At 37.1% G+C, this 25,870-nt stretch overlaps 3 protein-coding genes across 4 annotated transcripts; 2 read left to right on the top strand and 1 right to left on the bottom strand.

The window, feature by feature from the left end:
* Window positions 1–226: 226 nt before the first annotated feature.
* Window positions 227–5,370, bottom strand: LOC104114117 (UDP-glucuronic acid decarboxylase 4-like). Its single transcript, XM_070191970.1, has 8 exons — window positions 4,970–5,370; window positions 3,846–4,149; window positions 3,046–3,188; window positions 2,754–2,833; window positions 2,113–2,196; window positions 1,933–2,007; window positions 1,541–1,633; window positions 227–777 (listed from the first exon to the last, which is right to left on the bottom strand). Exons 1-8 carry the CDS (start codon window positions 5,259–5,261, stop codon window positions 556–558), a joined length of 1,293 nt encoding a protein of 430 aa, XP_070048071.1. The 5' UTR covers window positions 5,262–5,370; the 3' UTR covers window positions 227–555.
* Window positions 5,371–17,396: 12,026 nt separating this feature from the next.
* LOC104114116 (eukaryotic translation initiation factor 2 subunit gamma-like) lies at window positions 17,397–23,079 on the top strand. The gene is made up of 9 exons (XM_009624487.4): window positions 17,397–17,534; window positions 18,943–19,096; window positions 19,240–19,301; window positions 19,861–19,973; window positions 20,052–20,154; window positions 21,334–21,561; window positions 21,648–21,866; window positions 22,073–22,333; window positions 22,417–23,079. The coding sequence occupies exons 2-9, from the start codon at window positions 18,991–18,993 to the stop codon at window positions 22,717–22,719; spliced, it is 1,395 nt and encodes a 464-aa protein (XP_009622782.1). The 5' UTR covers window positions 17,397–17,534; window positions 18,943–18,990; the 3' UTR covers window positions 22,720–23,079.
* A 789-nt stretch (window positions 23,080–23,868) lies between these two features.
* LOC104114115 (uncharacterized) lies at window positions 23,869–25,657 on the top strand. Of its 2 annotated transcripts, XM_009624484.4 has the most exons (3): window positions 23,957–24,106; window positions 24,797–24,874; window positions 24,963–25,657. In XM_009624484.4, the coding sequence occupies exons 1-3, from the start codon at window positions 24,045–24,047 to the stop codon at window positions 25,171–25,173; spliced, it is 351 nt and encodes a 116-aa protein (XP_009622779.1). In that variant the 5' UTR covers window positions 23,957–24,044; the 3' UTR covers window positions 25,174–25,657. The 2 variants fall into 2 exon arrangements, 1 of the variants encoding a protein (XP_009622779.1); XR_011412965.1 differs by lacking the exon at window positions 24,797–24,874 and having other exon boundaries at window positions 23,869–24,106.
* Window positions 25,658–25,870: the final 213 nt, after the last annotated feature.

Here is a 25,870-nt window from a genome sequence, read left to right as displayed (position 1 = left end):
GTTATTTTAATATGATAAAAAATAGTTTTGTGAGAGTGTAACTTTACTGTCATAGTGGGTCTTTAATGTGCCAAAAATTTTTTTTTATAAATTTGTTTATTATAGTGTATAAAACGATTATCCATACGTGAATTAACCCCCAAAAACCCCAAAAAATAAACATGATTATGCAAAATTCTTTTATAAATGCTATTGAGCTATGTCAATTGCCAAGGGCCAAGAAAAGTATCAAACATTGACTCATATATTGATCAAAAGCACAAGAGCAATCTTGGTTGCTTTACTAGTGTACCAAAAACATTCTTTTTGTATTCTACTATCCTCTTTCAATAGAGGATCTTATTTTGGAAATAGTTCAATAAGTAAAAAAAGAAAAAGAAAAAAAAAGACAGTCTGATGCAAGAAGAAAAAAAGAAAAGAAGACTCTAAACAAGTGCCTACTCTTAGAGAGCCTCTCTTGTTATTATTAATTCATTGCTTGTATTAGCTAATTTCTTTTTCATTTTTTCTCCACTTAACCATTTTCATGGCTCAATAAATAGAGAAAACCCTATATTATATGGTCAATAAACTGCTGGAATCTCGCTTTTCGTCGCCGAAAATCCGTTGCCGGAAGTCATCAACCATCATTGGAAGTCCTTGCCGGAGGGAAACTGTTGGCTCCCACCCTAAAAGTTGCTTTGCTTTTGTAATGTCAGGTTTCCTCTTGTGGGGATCATCTTCTGTATTTGGCCTAAATTCTATCTTTGCATTTGGATCTATTGTTTCTTGCACCACCTGCAAATATATTAACCCAATACAAGCTCTAATAAGTACCATTTATTTATCTAGAAATAAAGTGATCAATGTCAAGTCCAATAAAAGATTTCAAACTTTTTCAAGTTTGCTTGTAGTATCGCTCGTACGTCTGACTTGTTTTATGGCTAGCTTCTTTATGGCAAACGCTATTAGAGCTAAGCTAGCGCTATATCTTGCTAATGTCAGTTGCCTTAGATCGAATTCCGCGCTCTTTTATTTGGTTATAGAAAGATTCAATAACCCCTTTATGTTTAGGACTAGTGTATATGTAAAATGGTCCTAGTAAACTACCCAACTCTACTCATAGATATACTTATTTCACCCAATAACAACATCAAGATGCATATTTTGGCTAAGGCACTATGCTTATCTAAAATGAAACTTAATCTGACAATATAAATAACGGTAAAAATGAATGAATGAAGTCGTGTTTACACCACATCAATAAATGCATAATATGTATTTGCACGTAAACTTATTCTATTTAATTATGGTTAATAAATATATATATATTCACATCATTAAATCACTTAACCATGGATAAGTTGATGGATGTGGTTTGGGTATAAACATAGGTAAATATCTACCTATAAAACATATATTCACATTTTTTCTAGTTCTAGGAAATCTAAGTCAATGATATACATGAACATGTAGATTTGGCTTGAAAATTGAGTTTTAAGATTCAATCTCTTGCAATTAATAAAATTAAAGATTAATTAAAGTCATTTTTCTGTAATACCTTAGCTAATTCAAGCATGGTAAATTCACCAGGGTTTCCAAGATTGAAAGGACCCACATGATCTCCTTCCATCAATCTCATCAAACCTTCTACCTGTTTATTACATCAATCAAATAGAAATTATCTGATAAGTAAATAGATGTTTTTTAAAGAAAAATCACAACTAGTTTTTGATAATTATATTGGTCGAACTTTCCAAAATATTATTGCATCGTTGTTATATTCTCCAAAAGTGCACTATCTTAGAAGGATCTGCTACGGCATTTTCGAAGAGTTCGAGCAACATAGTTGATATTGACTCACTAACAAACTGATTCCTAGAATTAGAAGCACTGCATTTTGTTGTTTTTTTTTACTTGAGTTGAATAAGTGAAGAGGAAATAAAAATTTACCAAATCAGAAACAAACTGAAAACTCCTGGTTTGCTTCCCATCTCCATAAACTGTCATTGGCTCCTTTCTCAAGGCCTACATTTTTTTATATATTCAAATGAAAGGAGTAAATATTGAATCAAATCAAATGCTAAGAATACACTATTGGGATTTTCTTTAATTTGATAATCAAACACAAACCTGTGCAACGAAATTGCTCACAACACGACCATCATCTATGCACATACGTGGTCCATATGTGTTGAAAATCCTAGCAATCCTAACCTGCCAAAATCCAAAATTTCCTTAAATTGAACACTCTTCAGCATCAAAATTAACATAGAGATTAATATTTTTTATTTGACATAGGAAAATGTTCAAAATTTGCCGTGCACTATTTGAAATTGCTCAATTTTGTCATTTATTGCACTTTTGGTCCATTCATATTCTTGTTGTTAGCAAATCGTCTCGTATTTATCCTCTATTATTAACTGAGTTTCAGCTTGAAATTGATGGACTTTATGTATCCAAATCCCGAGGAAAAGTTCAAACTTACTCCAATTTACTCTTCAACTTTTGATTATGGTTTAAAATTATGTTAACGTGGAGCTCCGTTAGGGGGTCAAGGCAAAAACTTTTTTTTTTAATAATGGCAGGGATAATATGGACCAAAAATTTAACGGAGGGCAAAATTATGCAATTTCGAACAATATAGGGACAAATTGGACCATTTTTTCTTTAAAACACACACACACACACTATATATATATATATATATATATATATATATATATATATATATATATATACACACACATTCAAGTACAAGCGTAGAAATAAACCTCAATGTTGAGTCCTCTATGGTAGTCCATTGTCAAAGTTTCAGCAGTACGTTTTCCTTCGTCATAACAACTGCGAACACCTGCTCAATGCTCCAAACCAAGTTTCAAACAGTTAAATTAAGCTAATGATTGAAAAACTATTAAGTAGTTACATGCCATTTGGATAGGTAAAGCAAAATATTAGTTTGTAACGTCACGCAAACGACGATCTGTTATCACAAGTTAAAATATATGAATAATTTAAAAACTCTTTAGATTGACAATATATATAATTTAAATCGAAGTGACTCACCAATTGGATTAACATTGCCCCAGTAAGTTTCAGCCTGAGGATGCTGCAATGGATCACCATATACTTCACTTGTGCTTGTAAGCAAAAATCGAGCTCCTATTCTTTTTGCTAATCCCAACATGTTCAATGTTCCCATCACATTTGTTTTGTGATATCTATCCAATTTAAAGTCAAGGCAAACAAAAACCTCCAAAATACAAACATATATGCTTTACATATTTACAATTATATGCAGTGAAATACATATTTATATAATTCACAGAGTTTATAAGATTTACATGTTTACATATCTAGAGTCAAGCTTGTAAATCAAAACAATATATACTATATTTTTCTCATGGAAATAATGATCTGCTATAATTAGTTACAGTTTGAATAAAAGAAAATGATCCTGTATTTTATTTATTGATCTCCTATGAAAATTGTTGTATAATTAAAAGAAGATATGTAATGGACTATAAAACCGACTTTATTGCAAATATAGACAGAAAAATTGCAACATATAACAAATTCTCAAATAAAAAAGAGTGAGTATATTACTTGAGTACCTCTAATGCTTAAAGAATTTAACTTATATGTACCGACAATGTAAAGGAATTTTACACTATTAGTATTATATTTTAGTCAAGGGTTGACCGCCAAAAACTTGACTTCTTACCATGTTGCTAATTTCATTTTTTGTGAGCGGTTACATATATTTACTATTTAGATGACAAAAATATCTTTTACTCTATTAGTATATAAAACTTAAACTCGTGCTAGAAACATAATAAACAACAGATCAGTTCAAAATGTGAAAGGATATGATGGTCTTGACTGGATTATACTTGTAAGAAACAGGAGAAGCTGGACATGCCAAATGATAAATCTGATCAACTTCTAACAATATTGGCTCAACGACGTCGTGTCGAATGAGTTCAAATCTTGGATTCTTGAAATGGTGTAACAAATTCTCTTTTCGACCTGTGAAAAAATTATCAACCACAATTACACTATCTCCTCGTGCTATTAATCTGTCCACTAAATGGCTCCCAACAAATCCAGCTCCACCTGTTACTAATATTCTCAAACTCTTGCTCTTCAATCCCAATGGAACCTTTCCACCTGCAACAAGTTTTGTTAAGTCACATATATGTTAGAAAATTGTGTTGCTCGGACTTTTCAAAATTAACGTCGAGTGCGTGTCAGATCTTCTAAAAAATAGTAGTACATTTTTGGAAGATTTTAGACGATCCAACACGAGTTTGATAGTATTTTTAGAGGGTTCGAGCAACATAGGCCGAAAGGAATAAATTCGCTTTATGTATATTCAATCAACTACGACATATCTTTATATGTATTCTATATTATTTGCTTTCATTTTATTCTAATATTAATCAATAATTTGTCTTTTTTAAGACCTTTAAAAAACTATAAATTCTCTGAATCTCGTATTTGTTCCTACCTTCAACGAGTCAGATGCAACAAGAGTTCAACTGAACCCATTATTTCTCAAATCGGATATATCAATCAAAAATTATCCAAATTTAAACAAATTAAATTTTGTACTCGTCTATACTACAATCTGTTCAGTAATAAAAACTTTAAAGATTGAATCTATCAAATTTAAATTCTGAATCGGCTATATCTATAACAACAATACACATTTCTATCTAAAATAAAAAGACTCATTTCAAACACAAAAGTTCAAAATTTAATTACTACATGAGGGAGAAAAAGTGCAAGGATTTTCTTTTCAAAGAATAGCATTCATGAATTGCCATTTAAGAATCTATGCAGTTACCTGGATTCAAATAAACTCATTATTTCCGACTCAAGTTATATATACACATGACAAAAAATTAAAACATACATTATACGAATAATAAAATCACACCAATTCTGCCCTCACTAAGTTTAGAACCTGAATTCGCCGTAACCATACCTGCATTAATGTTGTGGTCAGCTTCATCAACCAATTCATACGCTATTCTTCTTGGAATCGGATTGGACACAAATGTATTTGTATCTTGAATATCAATCTTAAACTCGGACCTCAACGGAGAAGAAGACACAGAAACCAGAGAAAAAATAACAACAGACATGCCAATTCCAATAAAAAGACATACAAGTCTTTGCTTTTCAAGCACATATTGAATTGGATATTTCAATGAAAATCTCTTCATGTTGTTTTTCTTTACGTAATTTTTCTGAAACACCACATTATCAGTTCCCATGTTGGCTTTTTGTAAATAAAATTTTCTCTTTTTTTTTTTTTTTCTCTCCCTCTTTTTAAGATCTAAGGAGAATGAAAAAAGAAATGTTGTTTGTTTACTTTGTGTGAGAAAAACAATTAAGAAAGAGAAATCGAAGATGGCGGTGAATGAAGAAAGTGGAAGCATTTGCATGAATTTTCGCCGTAATAAGATGGATGCCTGAGGAGACTAGTGGCTTTCTTCACTTTGCTTTTTAGCAAATTAAGCTATTCCACGTGTAATTATATTATCTTACCTCCAATTTTCTAAATCCCCTACACAAAGTGAGTTATTAATTATATTATCCTTCTTTTCTTATATATATATATATATATATATATATATATATATATATATATATATATATATGTGAGAATTCATATATCTGAATTGTTTGGGATTGCAACATAGTTAATGTTCTTGTTATTATAGATAGCTTCTAGTATGTTTTGTTTTTCTCTTTATTTTGTATAATAATAACCTACACTACCAAAAAAATAAAAATTAGTGGCGGAAAAATTCGTAGCTAAACAGTAAAATTCGTTGTTAATCCTACTTAGCAACAAATTATCAAAAATTTATGTTAGCGACAAAATTCGTAATCAATTCTAATTTTTTTGTGCTGCTTAAATGCGCGTAAGTGGAATAGCATAGTCAGCGAACATTCATATACCTAACCTCAATATATTTGAAATTGAGGCGTACAATTTTTCTTGTTGTGTTTTCTTTTTGCAAATATTTTCACTATACACGTGGAAGTCATACGTTTTGTATTCATCAAAATCAAATGTCATTTTGTCATTTGGAGTAAAACGAAATTCTTAACTGGCTTTGGTGCAAAATAAGTAACTAATTTTGTCATTTCATGTCATGTGGAAAGGGCCACAGTAAAAACTGAAAAAGATGGAGTAAATTTGGTCCTAAATCAATCGAGTATGTAATAAGTGTTCTTTTATGAAATTACCTGTAATGACACATTGTAAACTAATTTAGATTTATGCAAAAACAAATAAAAAAAAATTCATCCATCAACTTTACCCGACTATTAAAGATCAATTTGAGACCTAGAGACATTGTGTAACGATCCAATCGGTCGTTTTGCCTTCTAGAACCCTGTTTCCTTAAATAAAGCTCCCCGTATGTGCTTCTATTCTATGACTTGTGGGGATGATTAGTTCGGGATTTGAAAGGGTTCGGGTTAAAATCAGAACACTCAGTTCCTTAGTTCGGCTTTAAAATGCTAAGTTTGACTTGGGTCAATGTTTTGAGTAAACGACCTCGGAATCGGGATTTGATGGTTCCAATAGGTTCGTATGATGATTATGGACTTGGACGTATATTCGAATCGGATTTTGGACGACCCGGGAGCGTCTTGGTGCCTAATAGTGGAAGTTGGCTATTTGAAGGTTTAAGTTCTTCAAAATTTAGTTTGGAGTTGGTTTTGGAGTAATCGATGTCCGTTTGGAATTCTGAGCCTGGGAATAGTTCCGTATGGTGATTTAAGACTTGCACGCAAAATTTGGTGTCATTTCGAGTAGTTTAGGTATGATTGGGCGCGTTAGAGCTAAATGGAAGTACTTGAAATTCATAAGTTGATTCAATTTGGTTTTGAGGTGCGATTTCTAGTTTCACTGTTATTTTACGCGTTTCGAGAGTTTGAGCATGTCCGTATTATATTTATGGACTTGTTGGTGCATTTAGACGGGGTCCCGAGAGACTCGGGTGAGTTTTGAACCACCCGGAGCTAAGTTGGAAAAACCAGATTTTTCAGTTTTAGTTTCCTTCTTTGCGAACGCGGAAGGACTCTCGCGTTCGCGATGAAGGATTTTTGGAGCTGGGCAGTTAGTCTTCGCGTTCGCGAAGGCCTTCTCACGTTCGCATAGAAGGAACGGGGCCTGGGAGGGGTCAGCACATTTACCCTACGCGTTTGCGAAGGGTAGGCCAAATAAGCCTTCACGTTCGCAAGTCCCCTTATGCATTCGCGAAGGGCATTCTAAGGACCTGGGAAATTTTGCCTTCGCGAACGCGAGGCCCTTACCGCGTTCGTGAAGAAGGATTCTACTGTGCTGGGCAGAATGTTTTAAAAACAGGGCTCAACCATTTTTTAGTCCATTTTCTTCATTCTTGAGGGATTTTGGAGCTTCTTGATGGGGTATTCACCTAGCAACTTTGAGGTAAGTAAATTCTACCTATGTAAGTTAAATACATAGATTATGGGTAGATTTTAACATGTAAATTAATGAAAATTATGGGTTTAAATGAAAACCCTAGATTTTGATAAAAATGAGATTTTAACCACTAAAATGGTTATGGAATTGGATGAAAATTATATACTTGAGTTCTTAAGGTTATGGGTAATGATTTCCTCCGAAAGTTTTCAAAATCCGGGCACGTGGGCCCGGGGTGAATTTTAGGATTTTTTCCAAATTGGGTTGGGTAATTAATCTAATAAGTAAATTACGAATTTTTGAGCATGTATTGATTAAATTATATAACATTTGGTTAGTTTCGGATTTTTCGACACCAATTTGAGGCTTTAGCGTGAAATTGTGACCGAGAAGTGAGCTTTGAAACGAGATAAGTCTCTTGTCTAACCTTATAAGAGGGAATTTACCCCATATGTGATTTAAATTAATGATTGTTTCTAATTGTGAGGGGCTACGTACGTATATGTCCGGGTAGTTTTAGGACCCTAAGAATGAACTATTGAGATGTTTGCACCCTACTTGTTAATTAAAGTACCTAACTTATATTAGAACTTGTTAGAGGATTTTGTGGAAGATTGCTAACGAATTATGTATTATTTTGTGTATTAATCCTTAATAACGTTCAAAGCCAAACGCTTATAAAGTATCCTTCTCTTTTTGTGGAGCGGGTCGAACGCCTCAGTAGTAGATAGATGCATCTATGGTTCGTGTCGTTCGACCCTCAGCAGTGTACATATTATTCTAGATTAGGGCGTACGACCTCGGTATAAATCGTTCTTAATAATAATACTCGGTGCTTCGATATTTTGTTGTGGCTTGGAATGTTACGACTTGTAAAGATAAATGATGTATTGAAAATTATTAAATTGTGAAAGAATTATTTGCTCCTGCTTGTTAAGGAAATTTGTTATTATTTACATAATCTGCATCTATTTAAGATTTCTATCTTAATATTATTGGCCCATAGTAAGTGTCGAAGTCGACCCCTCGTCACTACTTCTTCGAGATTAGATTTGATACTTACTGGGTACACGTTGTTTACGTACTCATGCTACACTTGTTGCACTTTTTGTGCATGATCTGAGACAGGTGCATTAGGCGGTCCTACTGGCACGTATCCCAGATAACCCGAGGCCTAGTGGTGAGCTGCTACTGAGCCGTTCTGCAGCCCCTAGAGTCTCTCTTTTGTATTTGTATTCAGTCTATTTTATGTTCAGACAGTAACTAGAATTTTATATAATTTACTAGATGCTCATACACTTGTAACACCAGGTCTTGGCACACACATTAGTATACTTGTGGTATTGAACTATTATTTTGGTTATGATTGCACTCAGCAGCCTTCGCTTTATTTATTTAAAATTGTTATCTCCTAAATATTTTAATTAATGAAAATTTTGTTTTACTCGAAACTTAAAAGAAGGGTAATTTGTGTATTTTACTTTATGGCTTGCCTAGTGGTGACGTTGGGCGCCATCACGACCTACGAGTAAAATGGATCGTGACAACATAGTATCAAAGCACTAGATTCACATAGGTCTCACAAGTTATGAGCATTCTTAATAAAGTCATGCGGATCGGTACAGAAACGTCTTTACTTCTCTTCGAGAGGCTATAGGGTGTTAGGAAACTATCTTTCTTCATCTTCTATCGTGCAATTGATATGATACTAAGTATCTTTCTCTTATTCTCTCACAGATGGTGAGAATGTACTATACGGATGTTCCAAACTAGGTGAGAGTTGTTCCCATGTTGCTATAGGCCAGGGGAGGGCTCCAGCCCATGGTAGGGGACGAGACGTCCTAGGGTCGCTGCAGCTATGCCACTAGTGGATCCAGTAGAGGATCCTATCATCTAGGAGTAGGGCAAGGTGCCCGCAGTAGAGCCGATCCCGGTGGATTTCACGTCCGCACCGGGATTCCAGGAGGTCATGGGCCATATACTGTGATTCATGGATACTATGACTCATGCCGGTTTATTTTCGGCAGACCCAACCATATCTTAGGCAGAAGGGGGAGCACAGACCCCTACCACGCAGGCTCATAGGCATGCAGTTGCTGTATATCAGATCCAGGGTGCACTACCCGTAGGTGGAGCTTATCCAGTTGCAGAAGCTACACTGGAGCACATACCAGCCGCGACCGGTGATCCGTGCAAGCTATTAGATAAATAGACCAGGCTTCATATTCCTGCTTTCATAGGTAAGCGACATGAGGACCCTAGGATTTTATTGATCGGTGCAGGGACAGACTGCATAACATGAGGATATTAGAGTCCCACGGGGTAGACTTCACTACTTTTGAGCTAGAGGGCAGGGCCCGTAGGTGGTGGCAGTCACATCTTCTCGGCAGACCAGCAGGTTCTCCTCCCATGACTTGGGAACAGTTCATGCGCCTTTTCTTGGACAAATACATTCCACCCTCTCAGAGGAAAGAGTTGCGGTTTTAGTTCGAGAAGCTCCAGCAAGGTCAGGTATCAGTGACCGACTATGAGGCGAGGTTCTCTGAGTTTTCTCGCCATGCACTTATGATACTACCTACCTATGTAGAGAGAGTGCAGAGGTTTATCGCCGAATTACACTCTGGTATTCAGGCCACCATGGCTCGAGATGTAGAGATGGGGATTTCTTGGTCAATTGTGGAGATAGCTCGGAGGATCAAGGGTGACCGTCAGCAGAGTCGAGAGCAGACAACGAGGGACAAGCAATTTCGATATTCAGGAGAGTTCTGTGCTGCTCCGACTGGAGGCAGAGGTCAGTTCGTGAGGGGTCAGTCTAGCATGCCCACTTATCCAGCACCGCCACCTCCTCGGGGTGCTCAAGTGTGACCTTATTTCAGTGTTATGCCAGAGAGTTCTTACCGCCCACCATCTATCCAGGTTTCCTCCAGTGGGTATTCAGGCCATCAGGGTCAGACTTCAGGGCAGCAGTCCACCGTACTGAAGGGTTGTTTCAAGTGCGGGGATTTCAGTCATGTACGGGAATTTTGCCCCAGACTTCGGGGAAAGGCCGTGCAGCAGGGTCAACAGCCTATGATTACAGCACCGGTTATCCCACCAACCGCCCGGCTGCCCAGAGTCAGAGGGAAGATGGGTAGGGGTCGTCCTAGAGGTGGAGGCTAGTCGAGCGGAGGCCAGTCATGTAGCGCTCCAGCTAGGTTCTATGCTTTTCCGTCCAGACCAGATGTAGTGGCCTTAGATGCCGTGATCATATGTATTATTTCTGTCTGCGGTAGAGATGCCTCAATATTATTTGATTCAGGGTCTACGTATTCCTATGTTTCATCTTTATTTGCTCATTTCCTGGGTGTTTCTCGTGAGTCTATGGGTACTCCTATTTATGTGTCCACTCCTATGGGCGATTCTATTGCTTTGGATCAGATCTACCGGTCGTGCATTGTTACATTTTGTGGTTACAAAACTAGAGCAGATCTTCTGATGCTTGATATGACTAACTTTGAGATCATCCTGGGCATGGACTGGCTATCTCCATATCATGCCATCCTAGATTTCCATGCCAATATGGTTACCTTAGCAATGCTAAAGTTGCCTAGGTTAGAGTGGAAGGGTTCGTCTGCCAATGCATCTAGTGAGGTTATTCCCTTTATGAAGGCTCGACACATGGTTGAGAAGGGTTGTCTGGCTTATCTGGCATGTGTTTGGGACACTACTACATAGACTCCGGCGATTGATTCAGTGCCCGTAGTTCGGGAGTTTTTCGATGTGTTTCCTTCTGATCTTATAAGCATGTCACCGGATCGTGATATTGATTTCTGTATTGATTTGGCTACAGGTACCCAGCCTATATCTATCCCACCGTATTGTATGGCTCCGAAAGAGTTGAGGGAGTTAAAAGAGCATCTGGAGGATTTACTAGCAAAAGGGTTCATCAGGCCGAGTGTGTCGCCTTGGGGTGCACCGGTATTATTTGTAAAGATTAAGGATGGGACTATGCAGATGTGTATTGATTATCGTCAATTGAACAAATTTACCATTAAGAACAAGTACCCGTTGCCGCGTATTGATGATTTGTTTGACCAGTTGTAGGGTGCTAGAGTGTTCTCTAAGATCGACTTGAGATCGGGGGTACCATTAGTTGAAGATTCAGGATTTGGATGTTCCGAAGAGTGCTTTCCGGACTAGATATGGCCATTATGAGTTTCTGGTGATGTCTTTCGGTTTTACTAATGCCCTGACGACATTTATGGATCTGATAAACTGTGTATTCATGTCGTACATCGACTCGTTTGTCATTGTCTTCATTGATGACATTTTAATCTACTCGCGTAGCATGGAAGAGCACGAGAAGCATTTGAGGGTGGTGCTTCAGACCTTACGGGAACAAAAGCTATATTCTAAGTTCTCCAAGTGTGAGTTTTGGCTAGCCTTTATAGCATTCTTGGGGCATATTGTATCGAGTGAGGGTATTAAGGTTGATCCCAAAAAGATCGAGGCAGTTCAGAATTCCCATCGTCCCACTTCGGCGATTGAGATCAGGAGTTTCATAGGGTTAGCATGTTATTATCGTCAGTTTGTGGAGGTTTTTTCATCTATTGCAACACCTTTGACCAGATTGACCCAGAAGGGTGCTCCGTTCTGATGGTCATATGATTGTGAGGTGAGCTTTTAGAAGCTCAAGACCACATTGACTTCAGCACTGGTGTTAGTGTTGCCTTCCGGTTCAGGGATGTATACAGTGTATTGCGACGCTTCACTAGTTGGTCTGGGTTGTGTATTGACGTAGGAGGGGCGAGTTATTGCATATGCTTCACGTCAGCTGAAGCCTCATGAGAAAACTTATCCTGTACATGATTTAGAGTTGGCCGTGATTGTTCATGATGTTAAGATCTGGAGGAATTATCTTCATGGGGTGTCATGTGAGGTTTACACAGATCATCGTAGCTTGCGGCATTTGTTCAAGCAAAAGGATCTAAATTTGAGGCAGTGCATGTGGCTTGAGTTATTAAAGGATTACGATATTACCATCCTTTATCATCCGGGCAAGGCGAATGTAGTCACGGATGCCTTGAGCAGAAAAACGAAGAGTATGGATAATTTGGCATTCATTTCAGCAGAGGAGAATACACTAGCTTTGGACATTCAGTCCTTGGCTAACAGACTTGTGAGGTTGGATATTTCAGAGCCCAACCAAGTTCTTACGTATGTCATTGCTCAGTCTTTACTATTTGAGCAGATCAAGGCTCGCTAATTTGATGATCCGCACTTGTTGGTTCTCCGAGAGACGGTATTACGGGGTGGTGCCAAGGAGGTTACTACAGACGATAATGGTGTTCTGCGACTCCAGGATCGCCTATGTGTCCCCAATGTTGATAGCTTGAGGAAGAAGATACTAGTGGAGGCACACAACTCTCGGTATTCTATTCACCCAGGTACTATGAAAATGTATCGTGACCTGAGACAACATTATTGGTGGTGGCGGATGAAGAAGGACATAATTGAGTATGCCGTGAGGTATCTAAATTGCCAACAGGTTAAGTACGAGCACCAGAGGCGAGGTGGCCTGCTCCAGCAGATGACTATACCTGAATGGAATTGTGAGCGCATTACTATGGACTTCGTAGTTATGTTGCCGTGGACCTTGCGAAAGTTTGATGCAGTTTGGGTCATTTTAGGCAGGTTGACCAAGTCGGCATACTTCATTCCGGTTGTGACTAACTATACTTCAGAGAGGTTGGCCCATAATTTTATTCACGAAATGGTTCGGTTGCATGGTGTACCCGTTTCCATCATATCAGATAGAGGCCCTCAGTTTACTTCACATCTCTGAAGAGCAGTACAGAGTGAATTGGGAACTCGTGTAGAGCTCAACACAACCTTTCATCCGCAGACCAACAGGCAGTCGGAGTAGACAATTCAGATTTTGGAGGATATGCTCAGGGCACGTGTGATTGACTTTGGAGGTCAGTGAGATCGTTTCTTGTCTTTGGCCGAGTTTGCTTATAACAACAGTTACCAATCCAACATCGAGATAACTCTATTTGAGGCTTTATATGGTTGGCGATGTCGTTCGCCCATCGGATGGTTTGAGCCCAGCGAGGCTAAGTTATATGGTACTAATTTGGTGAAGGATGCCTTGGAAAAGGTAAAGTTGATTCAAGAGCGACTTCGTACAACACAGTCTAGACAGAAGAGTTACGCGAATCAGAAATCGCGTGATTTATCATTTATGATGGGCGAGAAAGTTCTCTTGAAGGTTTCGCCGATAAAAGGAATCATGAGGTTTGGGAAGAATGGCAAGTTGAGCCCAAGTTTTATAAGACCATTTGAGGTGTTGAGACGAGTTGGGGAGGTTTCTTACGAGCTTACTTTGCCCCCGGTCTATCGGGAGTTCATCTAGTTTTTCATGTATCTATGCTCCGGAGGTATCATGCCGACCTGTCATATGTGTTAGAATTCAACACGGTTCAGCTAGATGAGAGACTGGGTTATGAAGAGGAACCAATTTTCATTGTTGATAGGCAGGTCCGCCAGTTGAGGTCCAAGAAGATTTCTGCGGTAAAAGTTCAGTGGAGGGTCCAACCAGTCAAGGAAGCGACTTGGGAGGCCGAGGAGGACATGCAGAGCAGATATCCACACTTATTCAACACTCTAGGTATGATTCTTAATCCGTTCGAGGACGAACGTTGTTTAAGAGGTGGAGAATGTAACGACCCAACCGATCGTTTTGCCTTCTAGAACCCCGTTCCTCTAAATATGTCTCCCTGTATATTCTTCTACTATTTTATGACTTGCAGGGATGGTTAGTTCGGGATTTGGAAGGGTTCGGGTTGAAATCAGAACACTTGGTTCCTTAGTTCGGCTTTAAAAGGTTAAGTTTGACTTCGGTCAACGTTTTGAGTAAACGACCTCGGAATTGAGATTTGACGGTTCCAATAGGTTTTATATGATTATTATGAACTTAGGCATATGTTCGAATCGGGTTTTGGACGACCCGGGAGTGTTTTGGCGCCTAATAGAGGAAGTTGGCTATTTGAAGGTTTTAAGTTCTTCAAAAATTAGTTTGGAGTAGGTTTTGGAGTAATCGAGGTCCGTTTGAAATTCTGAGCCTGAAATAGTTCTGTATGGTGATTTAAGACTTTCACGTAAAATTTGGTGTCATTCCTAATAGTTTAGGTATGATTGGGCGCGTTGGAGCTAAATGGAAGAACTTGAAGTTCATAAGTTGATTCAATTTGGTTTTGAGGTGTGATTTCTAATTTCACTGTTATTTTACGCGTTTTGAGAGTTCGAGCAGGTCCGTATTATATTTATGGACTTATTGGTGCATTTGGACCGGGTCCCGAGTGACTCGGGGTGAGTTTTGAAGCACCCAGAGCTAAGTTGGAAAAACTAGATTTTTCAGTTCTAGTTTTCCTTCTTCGCGAATGTGAAAGGACTCTAGCGTTCGCGATGAAGGATTTGGGGAGCTGGGTAGTTGTTCTTCGCGTTCGCGGGAAGGGGGTCGCATTCGGGAAACTTGGGGATCCTAGGCCTACGCATTCGCGAAGGCCTTCTCGCGTTCACATAGAAGGAACGAGGCCTAGAAGAGGTCAACACATTTACCCTACGCGTTCGCGAAGGAGCACACGCGTTTGCGAAGGGTAGGCCAAATAAGCCTTCGCGTTCGCGAAGGGAATTCTAAGGCCCTGGGAAATTTTGCTTTGCGAATGCGAGGCCCTTACCGTGTTCGCGAAGAGGGATTCTACTGTGCTGGGCGGAATATTTTAAAAACGGTGCTCAATCATTTTTAAGCCCATTTTCTTCATTCTTGGGCAATTTTGGAGATGCATGAGGGGGGTATTCGCCTAAAAACTTATAGGTAAGTAAATTCTACCTATTGTGAGTTAAATAAATAGATTATGGGTAGATTTTAACATGTAAATTAGTGAAAATTGCGGTTTTAGATGAAAAAGCTCGGTTTTGATAAAAATGAGATTTTTAACCACGAAAATGGTTATGGAATGGGATGAAAATTATACATTTGAGTTCTTAAGGTTATGGGTAACGATTTTCTCAAAACACTTCCTGAATCCGGGCACGTGGGCTCGAGGTAAATTTTAGGAATTATTTTAATTTGGGTTGGGTAATTAATCTAATAAGTAAATTACCATTTTTTGAGCATGTATTGATTAAATTATATAATATTTGGTTAGTTTCAGATTTTTCGGTACCAAATTGAGGGTTCAACGCGAAATTGTGACCGAGAAGTGAGCCGCGAGACGAGGTAAGTCCCTTGTATAACCTTGTAAGAGGGGATTTACCACATATGTGATTTAAATTAATGATTGTTTCTAATTGTGAGGGGCTACGTACGTACGAGGTGACGAGAGTTCGTACGTAGCTACTAATTATGCTTATGTCCGAGTAGTTTTAGGACCCAAAGCATGAACTATTGAGATGCTTGCACCCTACTTGTTAATTAAAGTGCCTAACTTATACTCCTATTAGAACTTGCTAGAGGATTTTGTGGAAGATCGCTAACGAAATTTGTATTATTTTGTGTATTAATCCTTAATAACGTTCAAAGCCAAACACTTATAAAGTATCCTTCTCTTTTTGTGGAGCGGGTCGAACGCCTCGGCAGTAGATAAATACATCTATGGTTCGTGCCGCTCGACCCTCGACAGTGTACATATTATTCTGGATCGGGCCGTACGATCTCAGCGTAAATCGAGCTTAATAGTAATACTCGGTGCTTCGATATTTTATTGTGGCTTGGAAGGTTATGGCTTGTAAAGATAAATGATGTATTAAAAATTATTAAATTGTTGAAGAATTATTTGCTCCTGCTTGTTAAGAAAATTTGTTATTATTTACATAACCTGCGTCTATTTAAGATTTCTATCTTAATATTATTGGCCCATATTAAGTGTCGAAGTCGACCCCTCGTTACTACTTCTTTGATATTATACTTGATACTTACTGGGTACACGTTGTTTACGTACTCATACTACACGTACTGTACTTTTTGTGCAGGATTTGAGACAGGTGCATCAGACGGTCCTACTGGCGTGTATCCCAGATATCCCGAGGCCTAGTGGTGAGCTGCTTCCTAAACCGTTCTGCCGCCCCTAGAGTCTTTCTTTTGTATTTGTATTCTGTCTATTTTATGTTCAGACAGTAACTGAAATTTTGTATAATCTACTAGATGCTCATACACTTGTGATATCAGGTCTTGGCACACATTAGTAGACTTGTGGTATTGAACTATTATTTTGATTATGATTGCACTCATCAACCTTCGCTTTGTTTATTTAAAACTGTTATCTCCTAACTCTTTTAATTAAGAAAAATTTTGTTTTACTCAAAACTTAAAAGAAGAGTAATTTGTCTAATTCACTTTAGGGCTTGCCTAACGGTGACGTTGAGCGCCATCACGACCTACAGAAAAAATAGGTCGTGACACATTGAATAATAGTTCGGAAAACATCAAACACATAATATGTGATATACGATATACAGTTGGTTGATTGATGGACGAAACATCAAATATATTCTAAATTTTCCAATTTCACTTGTCAAATGAATGCAAAATAATGAAGGAGATCCACAGCTTGAACAAGCTAAGCTCCTAGGCAATAAATTCTACTCCATTTAGAAGAGTCGGTAAGAAAGAGGGATCAATTTAAAGAAATTCATGTTGATTGCCCTAAGTAACTTCGAAAACTCACACTACAGCAAAAGTCCAGTACTTCTAGGATCAACTCATATAACACTTATATATATATATATATATATATTTTTTTTTTTCTATACTTTTTGGCTAGTGAATGCAATTAATTTCGTCGATCCGGCCAAATTTTGTATTTTGCCTTTTTTCTTAAAACATAGAAACAATCTCAGAAGTCATAATTGTGCAGTTCACGGGTGTAAAACAACAAAACTAGAAAATGAGTGGTCTTCATATAATGAAATATAGTAGTGGGTCTCGAACGTAAATATCATCTTCTTCATCCCTAAGATAAATTCACATTTTTTTGTTTTGCTTTCTCTCTCTTTCTGCCTTCGAAACTCCAGTACACTTCTCACGCTGCCGTATTCACTCCCTCCGGTGAGTCCTCCCCCTCCGCCGTCGCCGGCGGCGGCATCATATCCGCCGTCGCCGGCGGCGGCATCATATCCGCCGTGATTTACATCTGTATCTATTTCTCATATTTTTCTTATAAGATAAAACCTTCAAAATATTTAATTTTTAATGTTTTTTTAGCTTGTGAGTTTTTTTTTAAAAATTCTATCTGAATATATTTGCTTATTTATATTTAGTTTTGCTCTTATTTCTGTTATGAATCGTGCCAACTCTAATTCTATCGGAGCTAAAATATCTGGTGAACTGAGATTTAGGAATTAGGGTTTTAGGACTTGTATGTAACTAAAATACGTGAATTTAAGTTCTTGAAATCAGTTACGTTGCTATTTGAATCTTGTGGTTGTACTTTATCCATTTGTGAGTCGCTTTTTTTTTTTTGGCTTGTAAATTACTAAATTGTGAAGTAATTGGAGCTGAAATTGTCTAGTTAAAGGATTTCTGGAAGTGAAGAAGTTCTAATGTATATCAGTTAAATGTGCATTAAATCCTATTCCGGTTTTATTCATAGCATTTTATCGGGTAATGTAATGGATTTTTGGTTGTCGGCTGTATGAATCTTCTATTTTAGTTCCATTTTATCTGGTTCCGTTTCATTAGCATACTAAAAAATTTCCTTTAAGGCAAATTAAGGAATCTCTAAAGTTAGAAGTTCTGTAAAGATCGCACTTATCCTTACATGAAGAAATAATGAATGCCTTATTAAAAGGAAACGAAGGAAGAAGAAAGAATCACAAAAGAATGAAGCATCACCCCTATTATGTTTATCTGTTATTGTAGCTACATTGTATTTCTAAAGAACATAAGTACACATTATTGTAACTGCAAATACTTTATGTATAATCTTTATTTGAAATGTTTTAGTTAGAGTTTGCAAATTGTAGTAACTGGAATCTATGTGTTCCACCGCATGCCACCACAGCATATTTGTGATTTGAACTTTAAATAGCTGTATTTGTTTTTTGAATTCAACTGAATACTGTAAAGTGGAGATGATAGGAAAGTTAGAATGTGAAAGTTAGAATGTGCTGATGAATAGAGCTCTTGCTGGGGTAGTTCAGGGTGGATTTTGCTTGCTGGTAAGCGAGCTTCTACTATTTCTATGCTTGAAAATGAGAACCTTTCAGATGACAGATCACCTCTAGTTGTAAAAGAAAAAACAATTCTCTCTAGCAAAAATAAGATCCCCAAAAGGAAAAAAGACAAAGAATAACAATGATGTCTCTGATAGTTTTCTGTCCAATGAAACAACGTTTTGTGATTAAGCTACTTTATGTGTAAAACTCAATGCCTTGATTTTATACATACATTGCTTAATTGGCTGTCTGATGTAACTGTTTCGAGCATGATTTTTTCCTTTTATGTCTAATTCCAGACTTGAAAATTACTGACATCTGAAGAAGTATCAAAGAGCAGCTGAAAAATGTCTCGAAAAGGACTGATGGAGCAGGACCTGAGCAAGTTGGATGTGACAAAGCTGCATCCACTTTCACCAGAGGTTATTTCTCGTCAGGCTACAATAAATATTGGTAAACTGATGACTATTTGAACACTTGAACCCTGTTTTCACTGACATGTTTCTGTATGTAGACTCCAATTTGTTTTTTAGGGTTCTTTGAGAAACTCTTTTACACATTACTGGCATCAGCCTGAATTTAGCTTCCTCATCCAGGTACCATTGGCCATGTGGCTCATGGGAAATCAACAGTGGTAAAAGCTATATCTGGCGTGCAGGTATGCCTTTGTTTTGGAATCTGGACCTTCACTTAAGTATGTCTTCTTTTTTGTCAGTTTCTTTCTTGTTATAAAAGAAATAATACGTTGATCATTTCTTATAAAACTATAATACTAATACATTGATCGTTGTAACTGTAAATATATGTCCTTATATTACGTTTGAATTTATGGATAAACCATTTTGAGCATGTTTAAAATGTCTAGGCCCAGTTTACTACTATTTGTGTAGTTTAGTGTCAAAGAATTCTGCGTAGCCTATATTATGGCATGAATTGAACCTCATGATTATGGTAAAGTTTTCTGGAATAATTAGCTTTTGAGATCATTGATGATTTGCATGTGTTTTTGGCTCGTACTCAATTGATTGCCTTGATAAGTTGACCATCACGACAGTTTTGTCTGATTATGAGTACCTATTTTGATCTCAATGCATTTGTCATAAAGAACTCATGCTATGAAAATTTTAAAAGCTAAGCACATGACTGATTGGGGCAACCTCAGAGTCTATTGTCCTGTAGAAGGAAACTAATTTATCTGCCTTGCCATATTTATGCAGACTGTTCGTTTTAAAAATGAGCTAGAAAGAAACATCACAATTAAGCTTGGATATGCTAATGCTAAGATATATAAATGTGAAGAAGATCGCTGCCCTAGACCCATGTGCTACAAGTAAGTACTTGAAATTGAGATGGAACTGATTCTTGTGCTCATTTGGTTGCTTTTATGTGTAACGATATCCTTTTTCAGGGCATATGGAAGTGGAAAAGAAGACAGTCCAATGTGTGATGTCCCTGGTTTTGAGAACTGTAGGATGAAATTGCTGAGACATGTATCGTTCGTTGATTGTCCAGTAAGTCTCGCCTACCATTTACGGTATATATTACTGCCATTTTTTACTTGAGTATTGGGTCACTAGAGAGGGTGATAATTTTGTGTCTGATCTCATGCGGATATGATTATTCCAATGAAAATCTTAAGCTGTCATAATTTAGGTAATACACCAGAGTGAAGATATCAAAATATCTTTAAATGGACCAGTGCTGTTTTATTTTCTGAAGTTCTCCATGCTCTGTCACATCTTTAGCATTCATGCTATTTGCAGTTCCGAGTAGCTTTGTCTTGGATTTAACGAAAGACTAGGAAATTTTATTTCCCTTAGTTACTGGCTCCTAATTGCCTCCAGGGCTTTAATCTAGTGGTAAGAGCTTAGCGTGTGATGTGTGGGTTAGGGGAACATCACGGGTTCGAGCCCCGCCACAGACAAAAGCCTGATATTTAAGTGGAGAAGGGTAGAGGGGCTGGCCCATTCTCGACCGAGTTTCGAACCGTGCGCCACTGGTCCTTGAGGACTTCTCAGTTATTAAAAAATTGCCGATAAAAAAGGAGAGTTTCTGGCTCCTATTTAGTCTGTCTTCAGAACTAGAATGCCTTTTCTAGGCATGAGCGGGTTTGGTTATGTTTAGTTGGTGAATCTCATATCTGCATCTGTTACCTCCCTGAGAATCTGTAAATGTTTTCTTATGATCTCAGGTTTTTTGGATATATAAGCCTGTGAACATGCAGTAGATTTTTTGCCTCATTCGTTTATGTTGAGAGATTCTTTCTTAGGCAGATTACTTTCATGTTATTGTATTCGTAGATACTTTCAGTACTAAGTGAAACTACTTTGTCTTCGTAACTTCCATTGGCTGCATTGCAGCTCACTTTTGGAAATATCGAACCCTTACATTTTTACAAAATAGGCTCCAAAACCCAATATGTCTGTTGTCTGATCTGTAGGATTCTTTTTGATCCTATACCTTTATTAAAACTTAAAAAGATAGTACATATGTTATCTACTTATGTTCTTTTGAGTTTTGCCAGTCTCTGCACTATTCTTTTGCAATGTGTCAATCTGTAAACACTTCCCCTACGCCTAGTCTTTTCCCAATTACCTGGGTTCATTACTTCATTGTCTGATTTATGGCTGTCAATTAAGACATTTAATTTCCTGATATAGAATGCTTTTGTATTATGAAATTTTCTGCAGGGTCATGATATTCTCATGGCTACGATGCTTAATGGAGCTGCAATTATGGATGGAGCTTTACTTCTAATTGCTGCTAATGAGAGCTGTCCCCAACCTCAGACTTCTGAACATTTAGCTGCTGTTGAAATTATGCGCCTCCAACACATAATAATTCTCCAAAATAAGGTTGATCTAGTTCAGGAAAATGTTGCCATTAACCAGCATGAGGCAATTCAGAAATTTATTCAGGTTAGTGTAATTGGTTTACCTCTTTACTGTTTCTGTCCTTGATCTTAAGGCTGTATTATTTTACTTTATTTCATTACCTTGTTCAGGGAACTGTTGCTGATGGTGCCCCAGTTGTACCAATCTCTGCACAATTGAAGTACAACATTGATGTTGTTGCTGAATATATTGTGAAGAAAATTCCCATTCCTGAAAGGAATTTCATTTCACCACCAAATATGATAGTCATCCGTTCATTTGATGTTAATAAACCTGGTTTTGAAGTTGATGATATCAGAGGTGGTGTTGCTGGTGGCAGTATACTGAAGGTTTGTTCTTATATTCCATAAAGCAAACAAATACTACAGTCATACCTTCTCTTCTTTCGCGGTTCATGTTAACTGACCAAGGGCACAAATTACTAACCCAGTAGACGTACTTTTGTTTCTACCGATGCTTATGCTAACCTTCATAAAGAGATGAAAATCCGATTGGAAGATGGTCTGTCAAATGAGCAAGTAAATTTTTTCTGCAGGGTGTGCTGAAGGTAAATCAACTTATTGAGGTTCGTCCTGGTATTGTTGTCAAGGATGAGAGTGGCAGCATTAAGTGTACCCCAATATATTCAAGAATAGTGTCATTGTTTGCTGAGCAAAACGAACTACAATTTGCTGTGCCCGGAGGCCTCATTGGAGTTGGGACAACTATGGATCCGACGCTGACTCGTGCTGATCGATTGGTGGGACAGGTTCTTGGGGAGGTTGGGTCGCTTCCTGAAGTGTTTGTTGAGCTGGAGGTAAATCACTTAGATAACACTTTTTAGAACAGAAAGAGCATGACTGTTATTCTTCTTCCAAATGACATCACTTTGTAATGCAGGTAAATTTCTTTTTGCTCCGCCGTCTTCTGGGAGTGAGGACAAAGGACTCAGAAAGGCAGGGTAAAGTGTCGAAGCTGGCTAAGGGAGAAATCCTCATGCTAAACATAGGGTCTATGTCAACAGGGGCTCGTGTTGTCGCTGTCAAGAATGTCTTTGCAAAGCTGCAATTGACATCACCTGTGTGTACCAGCAAAGGTGAGAAAATTGCTCTTAGCCGAAGAATCGAGAAGCACTGGCGTCTTATTGGTTGGGGTCAAATCCAAGCTGGTATTACTCTTGATGTTCCACCTTGCCCCGTCTGAGTACAAACCCAAATTACTACTGAGTGACAGGAAAAAACTAGTGATACAACTCGATTTTGGGATTTAGATGTGGGAAGGCAGACAGTTGCTAGGAACTATTTTTGTCCGGTGTAGGAGAAAAGATTATTTAAAATTTCGGATACTCTATAATCTGCTACGTTTCATTTTCCTATTTGTGACTTCTTTTCTCTTTTTCTTTTTTCTTATTTCCCCCCTTGTTCTAGTGGTTGTACCTTGTAATTCATTAGTTATTAAGGTGGATATTCTTATGAGTTCGTCCAAAACGTTAAGCTTGCGGCACATGTTTGAACATTATTACAATTATCTTTGGGAATTTCTATTGCTATTCTTCATCCAAAAGGTTAAACTACGAGAGATGGCGTACTTTATTTATATATTTATCTTATATTTGTAGCATATCTTCCTCATGTGCGATATAATTCTTTTTTTTTTGGACGAAACATGTTGGTATTTATATATTTATCTTATATTTGTAGCATATCTTCCTCGTGCGATATAATTTTTTTTTGCTGGACGAAACATGTAGAAATATTTTGTTAACGGGTGATAGTAGGACTTGCACTTAAATTTTTTATCTGCTCTACTATAATATGAGTATTAAATTGTATGATCACCTCATTTTAAAAATTTATAGTGTCAATAATAGGACATTTATTTATTTATTTATTGTTTGCTTTCAACAACTTTTATACATCATATGCGGGGTACACGTTAGTGGCATTTTGAATAAAGAACCTTTTGGCACAAGTACGTCGTGATTACAAGAAAGGCCAAAAGTGGTAACCTTTCTCGTGCCTACATGCCACCAATGATTATTATAGAGATTTACTTATACGAATTTATAATTGATTTGATCGTGTAAATATTTTATACACTAATAAGGCATAAAATTGAACTCTTGTAAGAAATCGACAAGAAAGGAACAATATCACTCAAATAAACAAAATCGTTTGCAGCTAAGATTTAACTATAATTTCACGTTCTTTTCAAATTACCAAAACACTCTTCTTTTTTTTGGCTTTTCTTACACGTCTTCCTCTTGGAAGTTTCTTCTTACTATTATATTATTACCATATTAGGAATTAAAGTATAATGCTTCTATAGAATATTGCAACGTGGGTGGTTCTGCTTCAAGGATGACCAAGTGGACACAATCATAAAATTGCCCTACACCAATATTTCCACTTTTTGACTATTCATTTCTTATATAAAGCAACTTTTGGCTTGTGTTTCTCTAAAACTCGAAATATTTCACCAATTCTTTTATTAGTATTGACAAGTCTTGGAGTTTACTTTGAATCAAAATGGCTGGAAATATGACAGGAATACTCTCCAAAACCAGGCTTTCCTTTTGTCTCATTTCCAGGTGAGTTAGATCTTCTGGTACCTATTTATACTCTCTCGCTCAATATCTTAAGATGTATTTTTTAATCATATTGATATATAAAGAAGTGCAACTTTTGTATAGTTTTAGACATTTACATGTTAATTTTAAGATATTGAGTTCATCTAATCCAATTTAGCTTCAAACATTAGTCAAATTGACTCTCATAAATTGGGAGTATCAGATATAGAGTGTGAAGCGATTATGAGATTTCCTGTTAAATCTACATAAAGAGTTGAAACATGACACTAAATAAGGTCAAATGAATTTTCCTACTCTATATGGTAATTTTTTACACAATCAAGTCCCTGGGAAGCTAATTACATGTAAATTTCTAAGATTGTTAACACGTAAAGATGGTAAATATGACAAGTAAAAATGTACCCAAATCCAGTGGCGCATGCAGGATTCAACCTTAAGACTTTTAATATTTAACTCATTTCATTTTTATAGCCATGAATTTGTCTTTACTATTTGTTACTTCTTACACATAAATTTATGTGTGTCAAAAATACTGGGTTCAGTTGAATCTGGTACTGTTATCTTGCATCAGCCTCAACTGACAACATATAAATATATTCTAAACTGTCAGTATATATAAGTTAAATTCTATATTTATATTGGGCAAAATTTAGGATTTTAAATCTGCTTTATCTAATGCTACTTTAACAGCCTCTTGCAGAAATGTAGGCTAAGGCGTACGATCCGGCCTTTCCCTGGATCCCGCGTATATCGAGAACTTAGTGCACCGTGCTGTCCTTATATATCTAATGCTACTTTGGTATAACAGGTGAACTTAATAAAAACATATTATTCATATTTTTATTTTTTTTTGTAGGAGAGGGTATGGTGCAGCAGTATCACAAGCAGAAACAGAGTCTACAAAAAGGACTTTAAAGAGTAAAGGAAAACAAGAGGAAGAGAAGGCAACTTCAGAGTCATTATCATGGGTACCAGACTCCATTACTGGATATTACAAGCCTTCGGGTCAGACTAATGGGCCTTCGGGTCAGATTAGTGGGCCTACAGGCCCAAGACAAGAGGAGTAAACAATGAATGATACAACAATCCAAAAGAAAATTATTGCTTATCAATAATAATGAAAGAAGAAAGTGGTTGGCAATGACCCTTTTGTCTAACAGTATTGATTATGTGTTTATATCAAATCTAAATATTTATATATATATGTTTAGTATGTAAAAGATTGGAGGGGAGCCTTGGAGCGACGGTCAAGTTATCTCCGTATGACCTATAGGTCACGGGTTTGAGCCGTGGAATCAGACACCGATGCTTGCATCCTACATCACACCCCTTAAGGTGCGGCCCTTTCCTAAACCCTGCGTGAACGCATGATACTTTGTGCACTAGGCTGCCCTCTTTAGGATGTAAAGATTGATGATTGTCACTAGTCACTTTCAGATGCTTTTATTTTTGTTATGTTTTGTTTTTGGTATTTTAATTCTAATTGATGAATCGGATTTGATTTTGAGATAATTGTTTTAAGTTTGTTATTGAGAGAATTTGTCTTGAATATTTTCTTTTTTGCAACAAAACGCATCTGTATTTTCTTTAGTTTTTCTTTTTAATTCAGTTACGTGATAAATATGTTATAGGTGACTATCTTTTGTATCTAGAATATTAGAAATATACTTTTCAGTTTGATGGAAAAATCTCAAAAATAAAAACTTATTACGGAGTGGTTCCTAATAGTCCTATTAAAACCTTTCAAAGAGTTAATACAAGTTG

The sequence above is a fragment of the Nicotiana tomentosiformis genome, chromosome 12, assembly GCF_000390325.3.
Source record: "Nicotiana tomentosiformis chromosome 12, ASM39032v3, whole genome shotgun sequence".
In the NCBI taxonomy this organism is placed as follows: domain Eukaryota; kingdom Viridiplantae; phylum Streptophyta; class Magnoliopsida; order Solanales; family Solanaceae; genus Nicotiana; species Nicotiana tomentosiformis.
The sequence above is the reverse complement of the archived record's forward strand: the minus strand, read 5'-3'. Positions and strand labels throughout refer to the sequence as shown.